At 37.9% G+C, this 18,556-nt stretch overlaps 2 protein-coding genes across 2 annotated transcripts in view; both read left to right on the forward strand.

Annotated features, from left to right (window-relative positions):
• The window catches only part of LOC137650864 (superoxide dismutase [Mn], mitochondrial-like), a 45,468-nt gene extending 38,160 nt beyond the window's left edge, over window positions 1–7,308 (forward strand). Inside the window, exons 5-8 of the mRNA XM_068384022.1 lie at window positions 1–40; window positions 4,976–5,167; window positions 6,003–6,129; window positions 6,852–7,308. Of these exons, the coding sequence (XP_068240123.1) occupies window positions 1–40; window positions 4,976–5,167; window positions 6,003–6,129; window positions 6,852–7,009 (517 nt within the window). The 3' untranslated portion in view covers window positions 7,010–7,308. The remainder of the gene's footprint in view (window positions 41–4,975; window positions 5,168–6,002; window positions 6,130–6,851) is intronic.
• Window positions 7,309–13,131: 5,823 nt separating this feature from the next.
• LOC137642905 (bolA-like protein 3) overlaps window positions 13,132–18,556 on the forward strand; it is a 78,506-nt gene continuing 73,081 nt past the window's right edge. Inside the window, exon 1 of the mRNA XM_068375773.1 lies at window positions 13,132–13,306. Within this exon, the coding sequence (XP_068231874.1) occupies window positions 13,247–13,306 (60 nt within the window). The 5' untranslated portion in view covers window positions 13,132–13,246. The remainder of the gene's footprint in view (window positions 13,307–18,556) is intronic.

The following is an 18,556-nucleotide window of genomic DNA, read 5'->3' on the forward strand; positions in this document are numbered from 1 at the left end:
TCAAGCATATATCAATAATCTAAAAGCTGCAACTGATAAGGTGGGTTGAGTCTCTCTCTCTCTCTCTCTCTCTCTCTCTCTCTCTCTCTCTCTCTCTCTCTCTCTTTTACATTTAACGGTAATTTGTAAAACCAAACACGTTGACTAATAGTATTTTAAGATTTTTCATGTGTACAAATTTTCTTGTATATAAGTTTATTATGACAAAATCTTTTCCTGATCCATTTAGAAATGTTGGTGACCTAGACACTAAAGCATTAAATGTTAGAGATAGAAATAGTAAGTGGAAACTATTTGTCGTAAACATTTTTTTTCAAGTATATTTCTGCTAAAGAAGGTGATGAATGCAAGAGTTGGTGGGGGAAGTACAAGAGGAAGGCCAAGGTTTGGGTGGATGGATGGAGTGAAGGAAGTTCTGGGTGATAGGAGGATAGATGTGAGAGAGGCAAGAGAGCGTGCTAGAAATAGGAATGAATGGCGAGCGATTGTGACGCAGTTCCGGTAGGCCCCGCTGCTTCCTCCCGTGCCTTGGATGACCGCGGAGGTAGCAGCAGTAGGGGATTCAGCATTATGAAGCTTCATCTGAGGTGGATAATGTGGGAGGGTGGGCTGTGGCACCCTAGCAGTACCAGCTGAACTCGGCTGAGTCCCTTGTTAGGCTGGGAGGAACGTAGAGAGTAGAGGTCCCCTTTTTTGTTTTTGTTTCATTTGTTGATGTCGGCTACCCCCCAAAATTGGGGGAAGTGCCTTGGTATATGTATGTATGTATGTATGTATGTATGTATATTTCTCATTTCCAAATAAAGGGTATGTATAAAAAAAATTTCTATTTTTGTTGCAAATATTTCTTTTGTAAGTTATAGGACTTGTATTACTAGTATTCATTTTAGTAGATGGGTGATAATTTGCTTCCCATGCAAGGCCTCGTCTCTGAATATTTCAGTAACTTTACTTAGGTAGATTTATTTCATATAAATTTTCATTATTAGTGGAGATGATGATGATCATAATCTCCTCCCACTCCTATTGACGCAAAGGGCCCCTTTTAGATTTCGCCAGTCATCTCTATCTTGAGCTCTTAAGTCAATAATTATCCGTTCATCATCTACTTCACGCTTGATAGTCCTCAGCCATGTAGGCCTAGGACTTCCAACTCTTATAGTGCCTTGTGGAGCCCAATTAAACATTTGGTGGAGATAAACACATTATTTTCCAAGAGGTGTGACACCATTTATAGGAAAAGCCTTAGATGTTGAAGTAGCAGTCGAAACACCTAAAAAAGGCTCATGAGGTCAAGTAAGAATGATATGTAGATCAGAGACATACTTGTTGGGAGTTCAGGAATATGAAGTACAAGGAAAGGTAAATGAGTAGAGTACTTGGGTTGTTTTTACCCTTAATGGGAAAGATCTGACAAAATCTTTTCTGGTGTTTAGCTTGTTGTGAAAGTTATGTGCATATCTGGAATTTTTACCTCCGTCAACGAATTTAGAAGGAGGTAATGCTTTACCACCTGTTAGTGTGTGTGTTTGAACAGCTTCCTGGCTACAATTTTATTCGTAGAGTAATGAAACTTGTGGGGATTAACTGTTATACAAAAAAACTGGTAATGATTAAATTGTTGAAGGTCAAAGTCACAGTCAAGCAAAATGTCCAATTCCTGTAATCAGCCATAAGTTTGGACATTGTTGTCGAAGAGACTTCAAACTTGGTTCATATTTAATCGAATGAAAATCCATGCCAATTAATACATGTTAAGGTCAAAGGTCAAGGTCGGGAAGTAAGCTGCCGCGGCAGATTTCTGCGCTCTACTGAGTGACCCTCTAGTTTTTACTTTTTTAAATTTCTTTTACATATTTCAAGCTGCCAAATGTGCTTGTTAGAGATTTAATCTGCTTAACAGTGAGTTGCATTTACTGAATATTGAAAAACCGTGACACTTAGAAAGTAACAAAAAAAAAAATATTCCGATCACGTCTCTGAAAGGAATTTGAATTTCATTGCTATCTTGGATCCTGCCATTGAAAATGTACATATATAAGATTTAAGTGTGGCATCTAAAGGGAATGAGTTGGCAGTTTTGTTATATCAAAGATATTGTATAAACAAGTTTACCAAGAAATTTAAATTTAACAAAGTGTAGAAAACCAATATGAAAAGCTTGATGTAGTGACTAGTTATGTTTTAGTTTGTGGACTGAGCTTAGTAACAGAATGTAGATTTTACAAGGAATAAATATAAAAAAGGGCGAGAAAGAAATAACCAACACATTCAAGTTGTAACTATTAACATTAAACTTAATGTCTTTTGAAGATGTAGTTTTTAGAGAATGGGCCTTTCATCTAAAAGTTATAGGCTAGAGAAGATACAAAAAGTCCTCAACTCACAAACTTGATATGTTCCGAGAAGCTGTTTGTAAGTCGAATTCTCTTGAATTTATCATAGGGTAGTTTTCTTTCAACTCATGCCTATGATTTTCAGCTGCAAAGGTCAACATATTGCAAATGTTGTCTTGTTTATTCCATTAAATTATATATAGTTTTATTGCAATATTACAATATTTCATTACAAATATTTGATACAATATTTGAGATAGATGATTTCAGTTTGATTAGTTATCTTGAATGTTTTTATGTTGATCTTCTGTACCAGGACTTGAAAGATGTCTTTTTAATTCATTACAAAGGGATCCAAATAAGGCAAGTTGCGAAATTGCAAAGGAAGCACGATCGATGAAGCTGACAAGACAACGGAAGTTTTACAAATTGTAACAATTCAAGTACTGAACAGGTACAACTTAGATGTTCCAAAGTCAGATGGTCTAGTACCTTTGGTATGACATGATTTTAAAAACTTAAATTAACTAATTAGTAATCTTTTTTATTAAAGAGTTATGAGAATAGAATGGTTAAGATTAAATTTTTTGTATTCCTTAAATTAAAGCTTTTATAAAGCATACGCTCCTGCCAAATGATATCATCAGTTATAAATGAAATTAACTAGAAGGCTGCAGACTTCTGCCATGGCAGCTTATTTCTTGACCTTTTGCTAGACCTTGACCTTTGACCTAGGACTTTCAAAATTGAATCACTTCAACCTCTCAACATAACAATTAATTAATGAAAGTTTCATTACTCATGAGTAAGATTATGGCCAGGAAGTTGTTTACAAACAACGGCGAAAACATAATCTCCTCCCAACTTCGTTAGCAAGGGTAAAACTACTGTTCGAGTTTTTATACAATTAAAGCTAGAAAATTGTGTGTTGTCGTAAACATACATTGTGTAATATTATTTTGATATTTTATGCACACAATTACCAAGATGAAAATAGGAGGCAAACATACAACATGAAAGGCAATAAAACAAATTTAAACGTGAAGTAGATTCATGAAATATTACCTACCAGAGGTTCACAATATAAGCTGCAGTAAAATTGTCCCAAAAAAGTCCTTCATATTATAATTAAGTATTGAGGCTGTGTATGTTTGTAATACAATAAGAGTCAATACTCCGTAATACCCACCAGAACTCGATTAACAAAAATAACCCTTTCATGACTTGTACAAGTATGTATTGAGGGCTCATGCTTATTTTTCTTTTTCTCTTTATTTTCATGGAAATCTCATGATTTCATAATGATTCTCGAAGCTAGGTTTAACACCATTGTTTACCCCAACTAAAAATATCTCTTAGTATTTATACTTTTAATAGGCTTAGGCCTCTAGTAAAGTATTGAGGTGATCTGGCAGTTAGTGGCAATAATCTAATTTTAAAGCCAATTCTAGCAGGCATGTTATACACGAAAAATGAAATTAGCATACATGCTGTTCATAAATAGTACAGCTGTATATAGGATAAATAGGATTTTAATAACTATGTTCTTTCAGTTAACTGTATCCAATAATAATACATGTAACATTCACATACTGTTAGTATTGTATGATGAAATAAAAACCTCAAACGCGTGTCTTTTCCATTGTTTACGTATACTGTACAAGATGTTCGAGATTACCTCTGTGCTTTCAAAATCAGTTGATTAAGGCAAACTTGCCCAATATTCATATACAGTACACGCCCACCTTCCTCCCTACTAACTACTGGCATGAGGGCTACGATTAGTTTTGACTTGGAGATAGAAGACGAAAGATGGTACAGCATATCGAAGCCCTGGTTATTACTATTAGCGGCTAGATTGTCTCATTACTATATTAGGGTTGTGGTAGTCCTATTGGATACGTCCCTGCCTGGCGATCTGCTGGACTAAGATTAGAGTCCCGCTCAAGCTTGGTAGTTTCTTGTAGTGTCTGCAACCTCACTGTTCTTTTGAGCTAAAGGGGGAGCCTATAGGTCTACCTGCCGAGTCATCAGCAGCCATTGCCTGACCCTCCCTGGTCCTAGCTTAGGTGAGAGGGGCCTTGGATACAGATTGTGTGTGTAGGACATTGTTACTGTCCCTTACCTCTGCCATTCGCAAGCAGTCTTTAAACCTAAGCCTATTGGGGGGAAAAGAAAACAATTTTTTTTCATTTTCTGATTTTATGTTCATATACAGTGAAAGGGACTTCTAGAGAAAGCATATGAACATCAGGTGAATATAGAAATTATATTTTCTTATTAAATTTTATTTTCATGTACTGTAGTCTCATTAATGCTTTTGTAAATTTAAAATTCTTAAAACCTACTTCAATGCTCAGTACAGTATGGCCTTTTCCTTCTGATAAGGTAGGGTAATCCAATAGCAATTTTTATCCAATGTCTTAGGAGGTTTAAAGTAAGGTTTAAAAAATGTAAATAGTAACTCGATAACATTAAAATAGTGTACAGTAGTCCCAATAATTTTTGTTTTATTTCAGTTATTTGAAGCTGAAGAACATAATGATGTGAATGGCATTTAAAGTAGGGTTTAAAAATGTAAATAGTAACTCAATGACATTTAAATAATATAGTCCCAATAATTTTTTTTATTCTTTCAGTTATTAGAAGCCGAAGAACATAAGGATGTGAATGCCATGAATGCATTACTGCCCGCCATCAAGTTCAACGGGGGTGGCCACCTGAATCACACCATCTTTTGGACTAACATGAGCCCAAACGGTGGTGGGGAGCCAAGTGGTCCCGTTGCCGATGCCATTAATGCAGAGTTTGGTTCGTTCCAGGCATTTAAGGTAACCATTTCTCTATAAGATAGCAACTACTTGGGGTCTGTTGTTGCAGCAAATGGTGGAGTGGAAGCAGATGTACGTCAGAGAGGGAAAGAGGGATACAAAGTGTTGGGGGAAGTGAAAGGAGTGGTAACGAATAGTGTGTTGGGCATGAATGTAAAGAGTTCTGTATGAGAAAGTCTTTGTACCAACTGTGATGTATGAATCAGAGTTGTGGGGAATGAAAGTGACAGTGAGACAGAAATTGAATGTTTGATATGAAGTGTCTAAGGAGTATGGGTGGTGTATCTCGAGTAGGTAGGGTTAGGAACGAAGTAGTGAGGGTGAGAACGGGTGTAAGAAATGAGTTAGCAGCTAGAGAGCATGCTAAAAATAGGAATGAATGACGAGCGATTGGGACGCAGTTCCGTAAGCCCCTCCTGCTCCTTCCAGTCACCTTGGAGGACCACAGAGGTAGCAGCAGTAGGGGATTCATCGTTATGAAGCTTCATCTGTGGTGGATAAAGGGGGAGGTGGGCTGTGTCACCCTAGCAGTACCAGCCGAACTCGGTTGAGTCCCTTGTCAGGCTAGGAGGAACGTAGAGAGGAAAGGTCCCCCTTTTTTTTTTCATTTGTTTGATGTCGGCTACCCCCCAAAATTGGGGGAAGTGCCTTTGTATATGTATGTACGTATAATGGGCAAGTAATATTTCTTGCAAATTAGTATTACCATGCAGCCCTTACTCGCATGAATAGAGTAAAATGTTGATGAACAGTTGTCCATACCTGCTTTATGTACTTAATATAGTTATTTATATCAATTGAATTCCTTGAGTAATATCCAATTGACTATTTTCAGGACAAGTTTTCTGCAGCCAGCGTTGGTGTGAAAGGCTCAGGATGGGGCTGGTTGGGCTATTCGCCTGCGGATGACAAGGTTGGCATTGCCACGTGCCAAAACCAGGATCCTCTTCAGCTTACACATGGTGAGTTTATGGGGCGGGACTTTATTTCATTTTTGAAAAAAAAAATTCTCCTTTCTCCTCATGGAGTGTAAATTGAGAAACTTTTAATACATATCTTATTTGACATAGTTTCCTTCCACTGTGCTTCTTTACTCAATGTTTTGCTTTAGCAAAAATTGGTCTACTGGTTAGCTAGAGCACCATCCACCCGTTGAGATACTACCAGTAGAGAGTTATGGGATCCTTTGCCTACACAGACACAGAATGCACTTTAATTGTTCAGTGGCTACTTTCTTGGTAAGTGTTGAAGAGACACTTCAGCTATGGTAAGCAGCTCTTCTAGGAGAAGACCACTCCAAAATCAAACCATTGTTCTCTAGTCTTGGGTAGTACCATGGTCTTCCACTGTCTTGGGTTAGAGTTCTATTGCTTGAGGGTACACTCGGGAACACTGTTCTATCTAGTATCTCTTCCTCTTGTTTTGTTGAAGTTTTTATAGTTTATATAGGAAATATTTATTTTAATGTTACTATTCGTAACATTTTATTTTTCCTTATTTCCTCACTTGGCTATTTTCCCGGTGGGGCCCTTGGGCTTATAGCATCCTGCTTTTCCAACTAGGGTTGTAGCTTAGCATTTAATAATAATAATAATAATACTGAAAAGTAATATACCGGTTGCTGGAATACTAATCGTTTAATGTTGATTTGCTATTCCTTTTTTTTTTTTTTTTTTTTATATAGGTTTGGTACCTCTCCTTGGATTGGATGTGTGGGAACATGCTTATTACCTGCAGTACAAGAATCTTAGAGCCGATTACGTCAAGGCCTTCTTTAACGTCATAAACTGGTCAAACGTTAACGAGCGCTACGAAAACGCCCGCAAGGCTGCCGGACACTGACTACCCCATGACAAGCAACATCATGAGACTAACATAGGCATTTCCCACTTGTAAGTCGTTACCATTGATGATATAGTGATATGGAATATTCCAACCTGAATATAGGTACCCAGCTGTGCTATACCTTATAAAAGGTGAATTTGGTATTGTTTAGAGGATATATATTATATACTTATTCTTTTGTACCAGTGGTCATGTTAATTTCGTCTGTATCAGTTCTCGTGAAGGTTCACCTTTCATTGAATATTGTTCTTAAGAATTAACCAAAGTTGGATCATATAAAAGAAAATATATAATAAGTGTATCATTATCCAGTGTGAGTTGATTAGAATTGTCAGATTATTTTTGAAAAGTAATAGTTTTTAAATGAAGTGCTTTCCAGAATTTGTGTCTTTAATCTTAGGTGAATAAAATTTCTGCAGTTTGGCTGTGTTATGACATTCAGGCAATTATACAGCTATTTCTTTGAGATCTTCTATTAAATGTGAAGCAAACAAGTTTGACTGATTCTGTTGATCTCCACTCTCCTCTCTTTCTTTCTGGCACACCCCTCTCCAAAAAAGTGCACCCCGCCTCTCCTTTACTTCACGGCAAGTAACCAAACAGATAGCGTAGGAAGAGATGGCAGACTGGGTGGTAAAAATAAGAACACTCCACTCAGTAAAGGTGTGACTGGATGCATATCCTCAGAACAAGGTGTACCAGGAATATGTGTGTTCAAATGTACCTTTAATAATGATAATTAAATCTTCATTGCTCTTGATGTGTTTTGCATGAAATAAAAAAGCTGTTAAGGGCTAAATATCTTATATTCATTCTTTAGATTCCATATCCTGCCCACTAGCGTATCCTTTATCTCTACCTAATGTCACAACCAGTATTCGTAGGTCTGATTATGTACGTAAGTATAGGTAATTGTTTATGGTGATTATGCCTGGGTGTCATCGTATTGCCAAACTAATAACCCCACGCAGTGACCTGGAATAATTTACACGTCCAACAATGGTCATATACCTAATTATCTTGGCAATGAATAGACTAAATACTCGCATTTATCCACATCATATTTGTTCCAAATCACCAGAGAAAGACGGCATAGGCGAGTAGGCAGAAGTCTGCTGATGTGGTAACCTCTCTGTTACAGTATGTTCTACCTGCCTGGAGGCGGAGGATAGGTGTGAGCGTATTACACTTAGTGCATTTCTTTTTATCTTGACTTTATCTTTCCTTACTTTATATCTTTTATAGTCCCACTACCTTGGATAATTTTCAAAGGTTTTGCAGCTTCACTGTCTAAACTTTCAAGTCCAGAATTATTCTCATCTGGCTACTCTGCTTATTTATGCATCAGTCAAGATCAAGAGAAAGGCATAGAGTTATGTGGCTAGATAAGAAGAAAGATATGATGAAGAAAAGAGGTTTTTTGGAAGAGGATGTCTGATAGAATGCATTGGAGAGGGCGCATCAGGGAACCGACCTCATAATGTATGGATAACATTGGGATAGAGGAGAAGTCAATTTGAATTACTACAGCATAGGGATTTGTGTTGGCAATTTTATTTGCTATTCTAGAGTGTTAACTATTTTCTTTTTATCATTGTAGATGTTTTTAACTCCTCCTCCACCCACTTTTCTTTTTGGTTTCATAATCTATTATTGTCACCTTATTTTCTGGTTAGTATCAAATCCAAGGTTTCCACCAACGTTGAAACATCCTTCCTCGTAATGAGATTTCTGGTTTATTTACAGCTATTTCCTCTAGTCTGTTCCAAATAAAGTATCCTATTAGAAAATATTTGTCAATATCTGACTTCTTGCCTTTTCTTTTATTAATACATATCCTCTTTTTCGTCCTTGTGGAGATTAAACTACACCTACTCTAGTTTTAATTACTATTTTTTTTTTTCCAATTCTTTAAGGTTTTTTTTAGTGATTGTTTTTATAAACTGTATATTTCAATATCAGTTTTATCTTTTCTTCCCATATGTATTACAGTTGAGCAGATTATGATGGGTTGGTCGTGTTTGATATATCCTACATAGTTATAATTCTAAAGACCCTGTGTTGGTGATCATAGTTACATATAAAATTTTGCACTCCATACTTTTTGATGTTTTTCAACTACATAAAACATTCTACTGTATTTTCTTTTTTTTAAAGAACCCTCACTGGTGATGTCACTGCAAAAAATTTACATTTAGCTGCTCATTCACTTTGACTTGGTACTGACCTCTTGAGTCATTCTCACTTAGAGAAAAACCACACAAGGTCACCAGTAAAAAGGCTACAACTCGGCAGTCTGGTATTGCGCTGAAACCTTGTGCTGCTCTGCAAAATAGATTTTTTGGGAAAACGACTAATACCATTGTGAATTGTGTAATAGTAACAAAGTAAATAAAACGAAGTCAGACATTTGGTTTCAAAGACAATAAGAGAAGATATCTTGTTTTCTCAGTCGAGGCAACAACCATGGTCGAGTATGCTACCAATAATAGTAAGTCAGGAATGTTAAAAATTAAATAAAAGTCTAATCGTATATCTCCCTTTATATCCTTGGAGATAACCAAGGTGAACATGAAAACACTAATAGATCTGGAGAATAGTATCAGTGTGGAAGAGAAGTCAATGTAAAGGGGTTACCATACAGTACAGTATAGCAATATTCAAGTCAATGTAGGAAGAGGATAGTAGTTTTAACACGTTAGATAGTTAGGCTCGGAGGACAAAATTTAGAGCAACCAGGGTAAAAAAAAATGCAGAATTCCTTACTCAAAACTATGAAGGTGATGCAAAGTACTGTATCAACAACAAAAGGGGAAATCCTAACTGTTTCTGGCATGTATAGCCACTCGGATATTTTAAAATATGCGTCCATCAGAAAAAGAACTTATTAAAACCAATAGAAGATGAAGAAAGTGCCAGAACTTAAAGTAGATTAGGAAACTGCATAGGCAAGCTTGCAAACTAAATTATATTAATAGTGGACCACTGGTCTATAATAGAGGATCTGAAGGTTAACAAGGAATTATTGACCAAATTCAAAGCATAGAGTGGAGGCCCTTCCACACAAGTGGCAAATGTTGCCACTTTTGTGGTATGGGTGACAATCACAAGTGTAGATGACGTCATAGACGAGGAAACTTTAGGTAAACCATCGAAGTGCACTTTGCCCTCTGCTCGGCGTCTGGCGTAAGTCATAATTTCACCTGACAGTGTCTACTGCCTGCCTAGACTGTTTCATCTGGTAACACTTTCAAAGTGAGAGAATTACTGGCAAATCAGAGTGCCCTGCCTGAATTTGTGGAAGGAGCTTTAGGATCAGTGTGGCATACAAAAATGTAGGCAAACCAGACTTAAATCCCATTAGCAAGAAGAGGACCGTCGCAGAGGTGGAAAATACAATAACAGTAAATAAAAAAAAAAAAACACGCAACTGGAAAAGAGGTCTGTCAAGATGAGCACAGTAATACCAGATGAAGGCTCAAAAGAATATGAAGGTATTACAGAATTAGATTTTGAAGGAAAAAAAATGCCATGTTACTTGCTAAGCTATAACCCTAGTTGGGAAAGCAAGATGCTATAAGCTCAAGAGCTCCAGCAGGGTAAATATCCCAGTGAGGAAAGGAAATAAACTTCAATAGAAGTAACAATCATCAAAATTAAATATCTTAAGAACAGCAAAAACATTAAATTAGGTCATTCATATATAAAGTATAATACTTCAAAAAATAAGAGGAAGAGAAACGACAGAACAGCGTACCTTAGTGCACTCTCAAAGAAGAGAATTAATCCAAGACAATGGAAGGCTATGGCACTACCCAAGATTAGAGAACAATATAAGGTGATTAGTCTCTAGGGCATTGTCTTGCTAGCTCGGGCATTATCACTGTCCCTTGCCTCTGCCATTCATGACTCATGAGTGGCCTTTAAACCTTTATGTGCTAGATAAAACATAGATTAATAGTAAGACCTCCATAGTATATTATTATTACTTGCTAAGCTACAACCCTAGTTGGAAAAGCAAAATGCTATAAGCCTACAGGCCTCAATGGGGAAAATAGGCCAGTGAGGAAAGGAAGCAAAAAAAAAGAATATTAAAAAGTGACATTTAAATAAATATTTCCTATATAAACTATGAAAACTTTAACAAATCAAGAGGAAGAGAAACGAGATAGAATAGTGAGCCCGAGTGTACCATCAAGCAAGAGAACTCTAACCCAAGACAGTGGAAGACCATGGTACAGAGGCTATGGCACTACCCAAGACTAGAGAACAATGGTTTGATTTTGGAGTGTCCTTCTAGAAGAGCTGCTTACCATGACTAAAGAGTCTCTTCTACCCTGACCAAGAGAAAAGTAGCCAATGGACAATTACAGTGCAGTGGTTAACCCCTTGGGTGAAGAAGAATTGTTTGGTAATCTCAGTGTTGTCAGGTGAATGAGCACAGAGGAGAATCTTTAAAGAATAGGCCAGACTATTCAGTGTATGTGTAGGCAAAGGGAAAGAACCGTAACCAGAGAGAAGGATCCAATGCAGTACTGTCTGGCCAGTCAATGAACCTCATAACACTCTAGCGGTAGTATCTCTACGGGCGGCTGGTACCCTGACCAACCTCCTACCTACACCAATCAGTGCATTAAGAGCAAATGTTGGTTCATTGGTTCATCCTTTTATAACACGATATATGAAGACAAAGTTACAACTTCAGCTATGTTAGATATATAATGAAAGACAACAGAACAGTTGATAATTCCTGAGGAGAGAGAGAGAGGCGTTTGAAGAATATAATTATGAGATGGACAACAGTATTAAATTCAACTTTTGAACTTATTCAGGGCATCCTCAACGTCAAGTATGTGATTAAAGTAGTAAAAGTATTGTACTAAATATGGGAAGACGATTTGTTACAACTTTAATATAAATGGAAATTCACATATAAAGAAAGAAGATAACATTTGTGGAAACCGACAAGATTAAATGCTTTTATTTATAGCACATGCCAACAGTATAACTGAAATAGAAGAAGTGATTTGAAAATACGGACAAAAAAAAATACAAATTATGTAAAGAGGAAGAAGAAACTCCGTCCAATATATTTCTTATTAGAATTCAAAATACTAAATATCATAAGAAATGAGAATATTTTGCAAAAAAAGAAAGAAATAAGACTGATAATGTATGCTATGGACAATGATGAAAACATATAAGAATATTATTTAGAAATTATAGAAAGCCCAAAAATTAAAATGGTAAAGAAACTAAAAAGAAAGACATAATGAATAGGACTGACAATGCTTGCTATGCAGGATGATGAAACCATAGGAATATCATTTAGAAATTATGAAAAAAAATGCTATAAAACTAAAAAGAAAGAAGACACAATAAATAGGACTCAAAATGCTTGTTATGCAGAATGATGAAAACATAGATATAAGAATATTATTTAGAAATTAGTGAAAGCCAAAAAAAAAAGCTAAATAAATTAAAAAGAAAGAAGGCACAATAGATAGGACTGATAATGCATTCTATGGACAATGTTGAAACCATATAGATATAAGAATATTATTTAGAAATTATGGAAAGCTAAAGAGAAACTAAAAAGAAAGAAGTCAATAAATAGGACTGATGATATTTTAAATGCACAATGATGAAAATATATACTGTAGATATAGGAATATTATCTAGAAACTATAGAAGGCCAAAGAAGAAAATAAATGCTAAAGAAACTAAAAAAGAAAGAAGACAATAGATAGGAATGATAATGTTTGCTATGGACAATGATGATAACATAGATATAAGAACATTATTTAGAAATTATGAAAATCCAAAAAAAAAAAAGAATATAATGCTAAAGAAACTAAAAAAGAAAGAAGACAATATATAGGACTGCCAATGCTTATTATGGACAATGATGATAACATATATATATATATATATATATATATATATATATATATATATATATATATATATATATATATATATATATATATATATATATATATATAAGAATATTATTTAGAAATTATGAAAAGCCAAGATATTGGAAAGAGTGAAACCTAAATGAGGGTAAAAAAAAAAATTAGAGGAGAGCCGTTACATAGACACGAATCTTCCAAACACGATACTAAAGTTTAACTAAACTATTAGAGGTTATAAAATTAAAGAAAAAGAAAAAAATAGTGTTTTAGGGTAATATTTTAACTTTTAGGACTTTATATTAATAAATATTTTAGGATGCCTGTCTACCAAGGAAGCTTTAGGCGTATTTTACAAAGATTTGGGAGTAGTTATATGGTGAGTATTAATATAATTGAGCTTCAACGTATATTAGTTACGGCACCTTGTGTGTACACTTAGAGATTATTTTATGTAATTTATTATTTGTGCATTTTGTATAAAAAGGGAAAATTACATAAATATTCACTGTAATACAATATTCCAGAAGATTTTATTGGAAAACAATGATTTTAAAAGGAAACAAACTCTTAACTTGAGGTTCTCCACTTAACCTAACCTGGGAGCCGTGGCCTTACCTATTTACCTACAGTCTGCGACACCCCTTTAGACCGTCGTATTATTAGCTTACCCCAAGACTAAGTCTAGAGCCTTTGTATATGAGCGGCTAGTTCCTCACGCTTTCATTAAAAATGGACATCAACTAACCTAAATTTTTCCCCCCTAACCTAACCTACAAGCTGTGTCCTTACCTACTTACCTAACGGGGGGGGGGGGGGGGTTGCTAACGCACCCCTGCAATCTCCCTTACACTGCTGGGAGCCTTTGTATATCAGCGGCCAGATCCTCCTGCGTGAATTAAAAATGGACACCAACTAACATAAAATTCCCCCCGTAACATAACCTATAAGCCATGCCCCCACCTAATTACCTAGCGGTGGGCTAACGCCCTTCTGCAACCCCCCTTATATTGCCATACCCTTAACCAGCTGTCATCATACATATAGATGGCCGCTATCATGCACACAGATGGCCGCTATCATACACACAGATGGCCGCTATCATACACACAGATGGCCGCTATCATACACACACCCCTAGGAGCTGTATCCTTACCTATTTACCTACAGTATGCGACTCCCCCCCCTTAGACCGTCGTATTATTACCTTACCCGAAGACATAAGTCTTAACGTTATGTTTCCTTCCTAACTGGCTTCACTCCTGAAACTAGTTTAACCCATTCATAAAACTTGAAAAATACATATATCGGATGATTAACAACAACTAAGCAATTTAAGATACCTATTAAAACACTAGTAGTATTTATTATTTAATCTTGTTATTATTATTATTATTATTATTATTATTATCATCACTACAACCCTAGTTGGAAATGCAAGATGCTATAAGCCCAAGGGCTTCAGCAAGGGAAAAGTAGCCAAGTGAGAAAGGGAAATAAGGAAATAAAGACAAGAGAAGTAATGAGAAATTGAAATAAACTATTTTAAGAATAGAAACATTAAATTAGATCTTTCATACACAAATTATTAAAACTTGAAAAAAAAATTAGGAAGAGAAATTGGATAGAACTGCATGCCCAAGTGTACCCCCAAGCAAGAAAATTCTAATCCAAGACAGTGGAAGACCATGGTAAAAGAGGCCATGGCACTAACCTAGACTATAGAGCAACGGTTTGATTTTGGAGTGCCCTAGAAGAGTTGGTTACAAACACCTTTTATAAATATGCATAAAAAGAACTATTTCATAATTATAACAGTTGGAAAAGGGACTAGTATTAAAAGTGTTAGACCTTGTACAAAAACTGGATTTTCAATATTAATCTTACCCGATAATCATGTAGCTGTCAACTCTGTTGCCGACAGAAATCTACGGTCGGGATACGCCAGCGATCGCTATACAGGTGGGGGTGAACACCACAGCGCCATCTGTGGTCAGGTACTCTAGTACTTCTTGTCAACACCACCTCAATTTTTCCTCTGTCGTGCCTCCGGCTAGACCTACATGGATACGCTGTTGATTCTGGAGTTATTGCTCACGATTTGGTGATGTATTTGCTCTAGAGTTTAGCCTTCGCTATTCAGGAAGCTATATCATTAGCTTAGCAAGTTTTTGGAATTAATTTGAATTAATTTTTTATTTAATTTTGGTACGAAGAGAGTATGAACTCTCTTTCACTTTTAAATGGCCGACCCTTCCCTTAGACGGAAGTGTTGGTGTCGAAGAGAGTATAGACTCTCTTAATTTTGCTTAACAAAGTTATAGATTTATTTTATATCTCTCCGCCTTTTATAGGCCTCTTTGATTAACTTCCTTTTATTATAAACTTATTAAAATTAATTTTTATATTTGTTTATATTCGACCTTTCCCAATAGTAGGCGGTCTTTTCTTGGAACCGAAGTTAATTAACTTTGAGCCCGTCATTTCGTTTTTACCTGTTAACATATTATGCTATTTTAATGTTTTTGAAAGAATTTCTTTGATAGTCTTGTACTGTTTTCAAAGTTGAACTAACGTTTTGTTTTGTCTCTGCAGTTGTTGACGTTCAGAACGTTCAACTTGCGCTCTATCGTTACGATAGAGAGAGAGTCTATCACGGTGTCACGTTGCAGTAAGAGTAAACCGATTCTAGCGTTTTGTTCATTCTTTCTTAGCTTAAATGGTTCTATTCTAATAAAGGAACTTTTTATTTGGGAAACCTTTCAGTTTTTTTCCTTTAACAATAATATGTTTTAACGATATATATAATTGGGCTCTTCTCTCAGGTGCTAAGTCAAGAGAGAGAGAGAGAGAGATAGAGACGGAGGGAGAGAGAGGAGGATAAACGTTTCGTTCAAGCGGGTAACGTTGTTATCGTTTTTGCTCTTCTCCCTAGTCTCTTTAGGGGAAGAAGGTAAACGTTTCTAGAGTTTTATTCTTGTTCTCAGACTTTATGCGGTGAGAGATTTTAAACGTAGTTTATTTGATCTAGTGTTTAATCTCTTTTACAGCCACTGAATTATTTATCTTTCATTATGTTTTTCTGTTACATTGTAATACTGTTTTCGCAATTACTAACTTTTAATGAAGGATAGATTTGCGTGTTTCAGGTACAAACCACTTAAAGTTTCGAGTTCAGTGAAATAAGTGCAAACAGAAAATCAAAAGTGATAAAGTGATCAGCGCAAAGTGTTACAGTGTTGCGTTCGAGGGTTCGTCTGTTCGTGCCAGTTGTTCGCCTAGTCTGGGACCTCTTACAAGCTCCCAAGCCCAGGGGAGAAGTAATGTCGAAGGACTTATGGGTTCAGCAGGCCTTGATCGACGAACAGACGTTTCCCTCCGTGGTTTCGGGTGTAACCAACTCACGTAGCCGACGTGATCACCCCACCCACACAAAGACGAGAGAGCCCATTTATTCCTCGTCTGCGGAAGAGGTTTCTCGCAGAAACCATGGACCAAATCTTGCAGCTTTTAAGTGCAAGTCGGTCCCTTCCGCGCAAGTCCAACTCCTAGGTGGTGCCATTAGCACTGGGTCAGTTCGGACTTGCTGCAGTACGACAACTGCACACCTCCCAGAGAGGCAAGGTGGTATCGCAACAGACAGTAACTCCGTCTGTTGCCGCACCAGCTGTTTTAGACCCTCAGTTTCAACGGACAGTAGCTCCGTTTGTTGTTGTCTTTCTTAAACTCTAGTGGTCTATGCTGCTGACAATGCAGTCTCAGCTTGCGGTGTTGATGCAGGAGTTTTCAGGCAGAGAAGGTTAACACACCTCCTCCTGCGAGCGCTCCTCCACCTCTACGCAGTCCAGCCTGCCAGACGTATGATGTTGAGGTTCCTCAAGCTACCTCCATGCGTGAGCTGCCGCTTTGGGAGTTGCCAGATACCAGCTCTGTGCAGCAACCTCCACTTTCCTTGAGGCAGGAGCCTCTTGCCACGCGGCAACCTCCTCAACACTTGAGGCAGGAGCCTTATGCTTTGCAGCAACCTCCTCTACCCTTGAGGTAGGAGCCTCATGCGTTGCGACTACCTCCTCCATCCTCGAGGCAGCTACCTCTTGCGGTGCGACAACCTCCACCATCCTCGAGGCAGCAACCTCAACTCCACCTCTGCGCAGTCCACCCTGCCAGACGTTTGATGTTGAGGTTCCTCAACCTACCTCCACGCGTGAGCTGCCGCATTGGGAGTTGCCAGATACCAGCGCTATGCAGCAACCTCTTGCGTTGCGGCAACCTCCACCATCCTTGAGGCAGCAACCTCAACTCTTGCGGCAGCCACCTCCACTCTTGAGGCAAGAACCTAAACTCTTGAATGGGCTCTCGTGGCATGGTTGGTTTCGACCTGGCCTTTCATTAGAAGGGGCTAGCGTTCGATCCCAAGTATGAGGTAGAAATTTATTTCTATTTGAACACGATGTTGTGTTGATATTTATCCATATTGACTCATTAGGGGTAATTTGAATGAATTACTACCAATTGTGTCACGTGGTGGCCCGGGGAAATCTGGTAAAACTCGCTGGTAAAGAGACTGATGTCTCACCAGGTAAATCCTCGGACAGCTAGATTAGTGTCAGGTTCAGTTTTCTTTAAAAATCCTCCTCTACCCATGAGGCAGCCTCATGCTTATGAGGAGCCTCATGCTATGCGGCATCCTCCTCAAACCATGAGGCAAAAGCCTCATGCTATGCGGCAACCGCCTCAACCCATGAGGCAGGAGCCTCATACTATGCGGCATCCTCCTCAACGCATGCGGCATAAGCCTCATCCCTTGCAGCTTGAGCCTCATCCCATGCAGCATGAGTCTCATACCATGCAGCATGAGCCTCATCCCATGCAGCATGAGCCTCATCCCATGCAGCATAAGCCGCACGCCATGCAACATGCTCTGCTTACCTTACAGCATGCTCTACATACAGCATGCTCTGCATACCTTACCGCATGCTTCTCAGTCACACATCTTTGGTTGTTGCCAACTCACTAGACTGTCAAGCAGTTTCATAACGTTGCCTTCTAGTCTGCTGCTTTTGCACCAGTGAAACCCTCACTGAGAGAACTTAGCTTTTCTCGGATATGGTTCCTGTAGATGAGAAAGTGCTATTCTCCCTCCTTCTGATTTTCCCTTGAGGACTCTGTCATTTGGAGAGGAGCCTTTAGCTGCTTAGCCTCCTATGGACTTTTATTTAAGCATAGCATGCTTCCAGGGAGGGTAATGGTTCCACTTCAGTCGCTAACCCCGTCTGTTACCACACCTGCTCCCATAGACCTTGAGCTGTGTTGCAAGACATGCAGTCCAAGCTTAGTCCTTGTTAGAGGATTTTTTGTTTACGGAGTCAGTGTGTCACTGGGAAGACGTTCGACAACCAGCAGAAGTGTCTTGTTGTGACGCAGTGCGGCAACCTCAGCAACCCGATAAGGAGTTGTCTGTACGACCCAGACAGTCTAGACAGCTTCGGGTTGTCACTGTACTTCCTCGCTTCCCCATGGTTGACAGTTCACAGACTGTGCAGCAGTACCATGATCTTGTGTCCGGCTCCGTCAGACGACTAGCTTTTAAGAGCTCCCACAAGTCGTCGCTGTCTGGAGATTCTCAGAT

The sequence above is a fragment of the Palaemon carinicauda genome, chromosome 1 (genome assembly GCF_036898095.1).
Source record: "Palaemon carinicauda isolate YSFRI2023 chromosome 1, ASM3689809v2, whole genome shotgun sequence".
In the NCBI taxonomy this organism is placed as follows: Eukaryota; Metazoa; Arthropoda; class Malacostraca; order Decapoda; family Palaemonidae; genus Palaemon; species Palaemon carinicauda.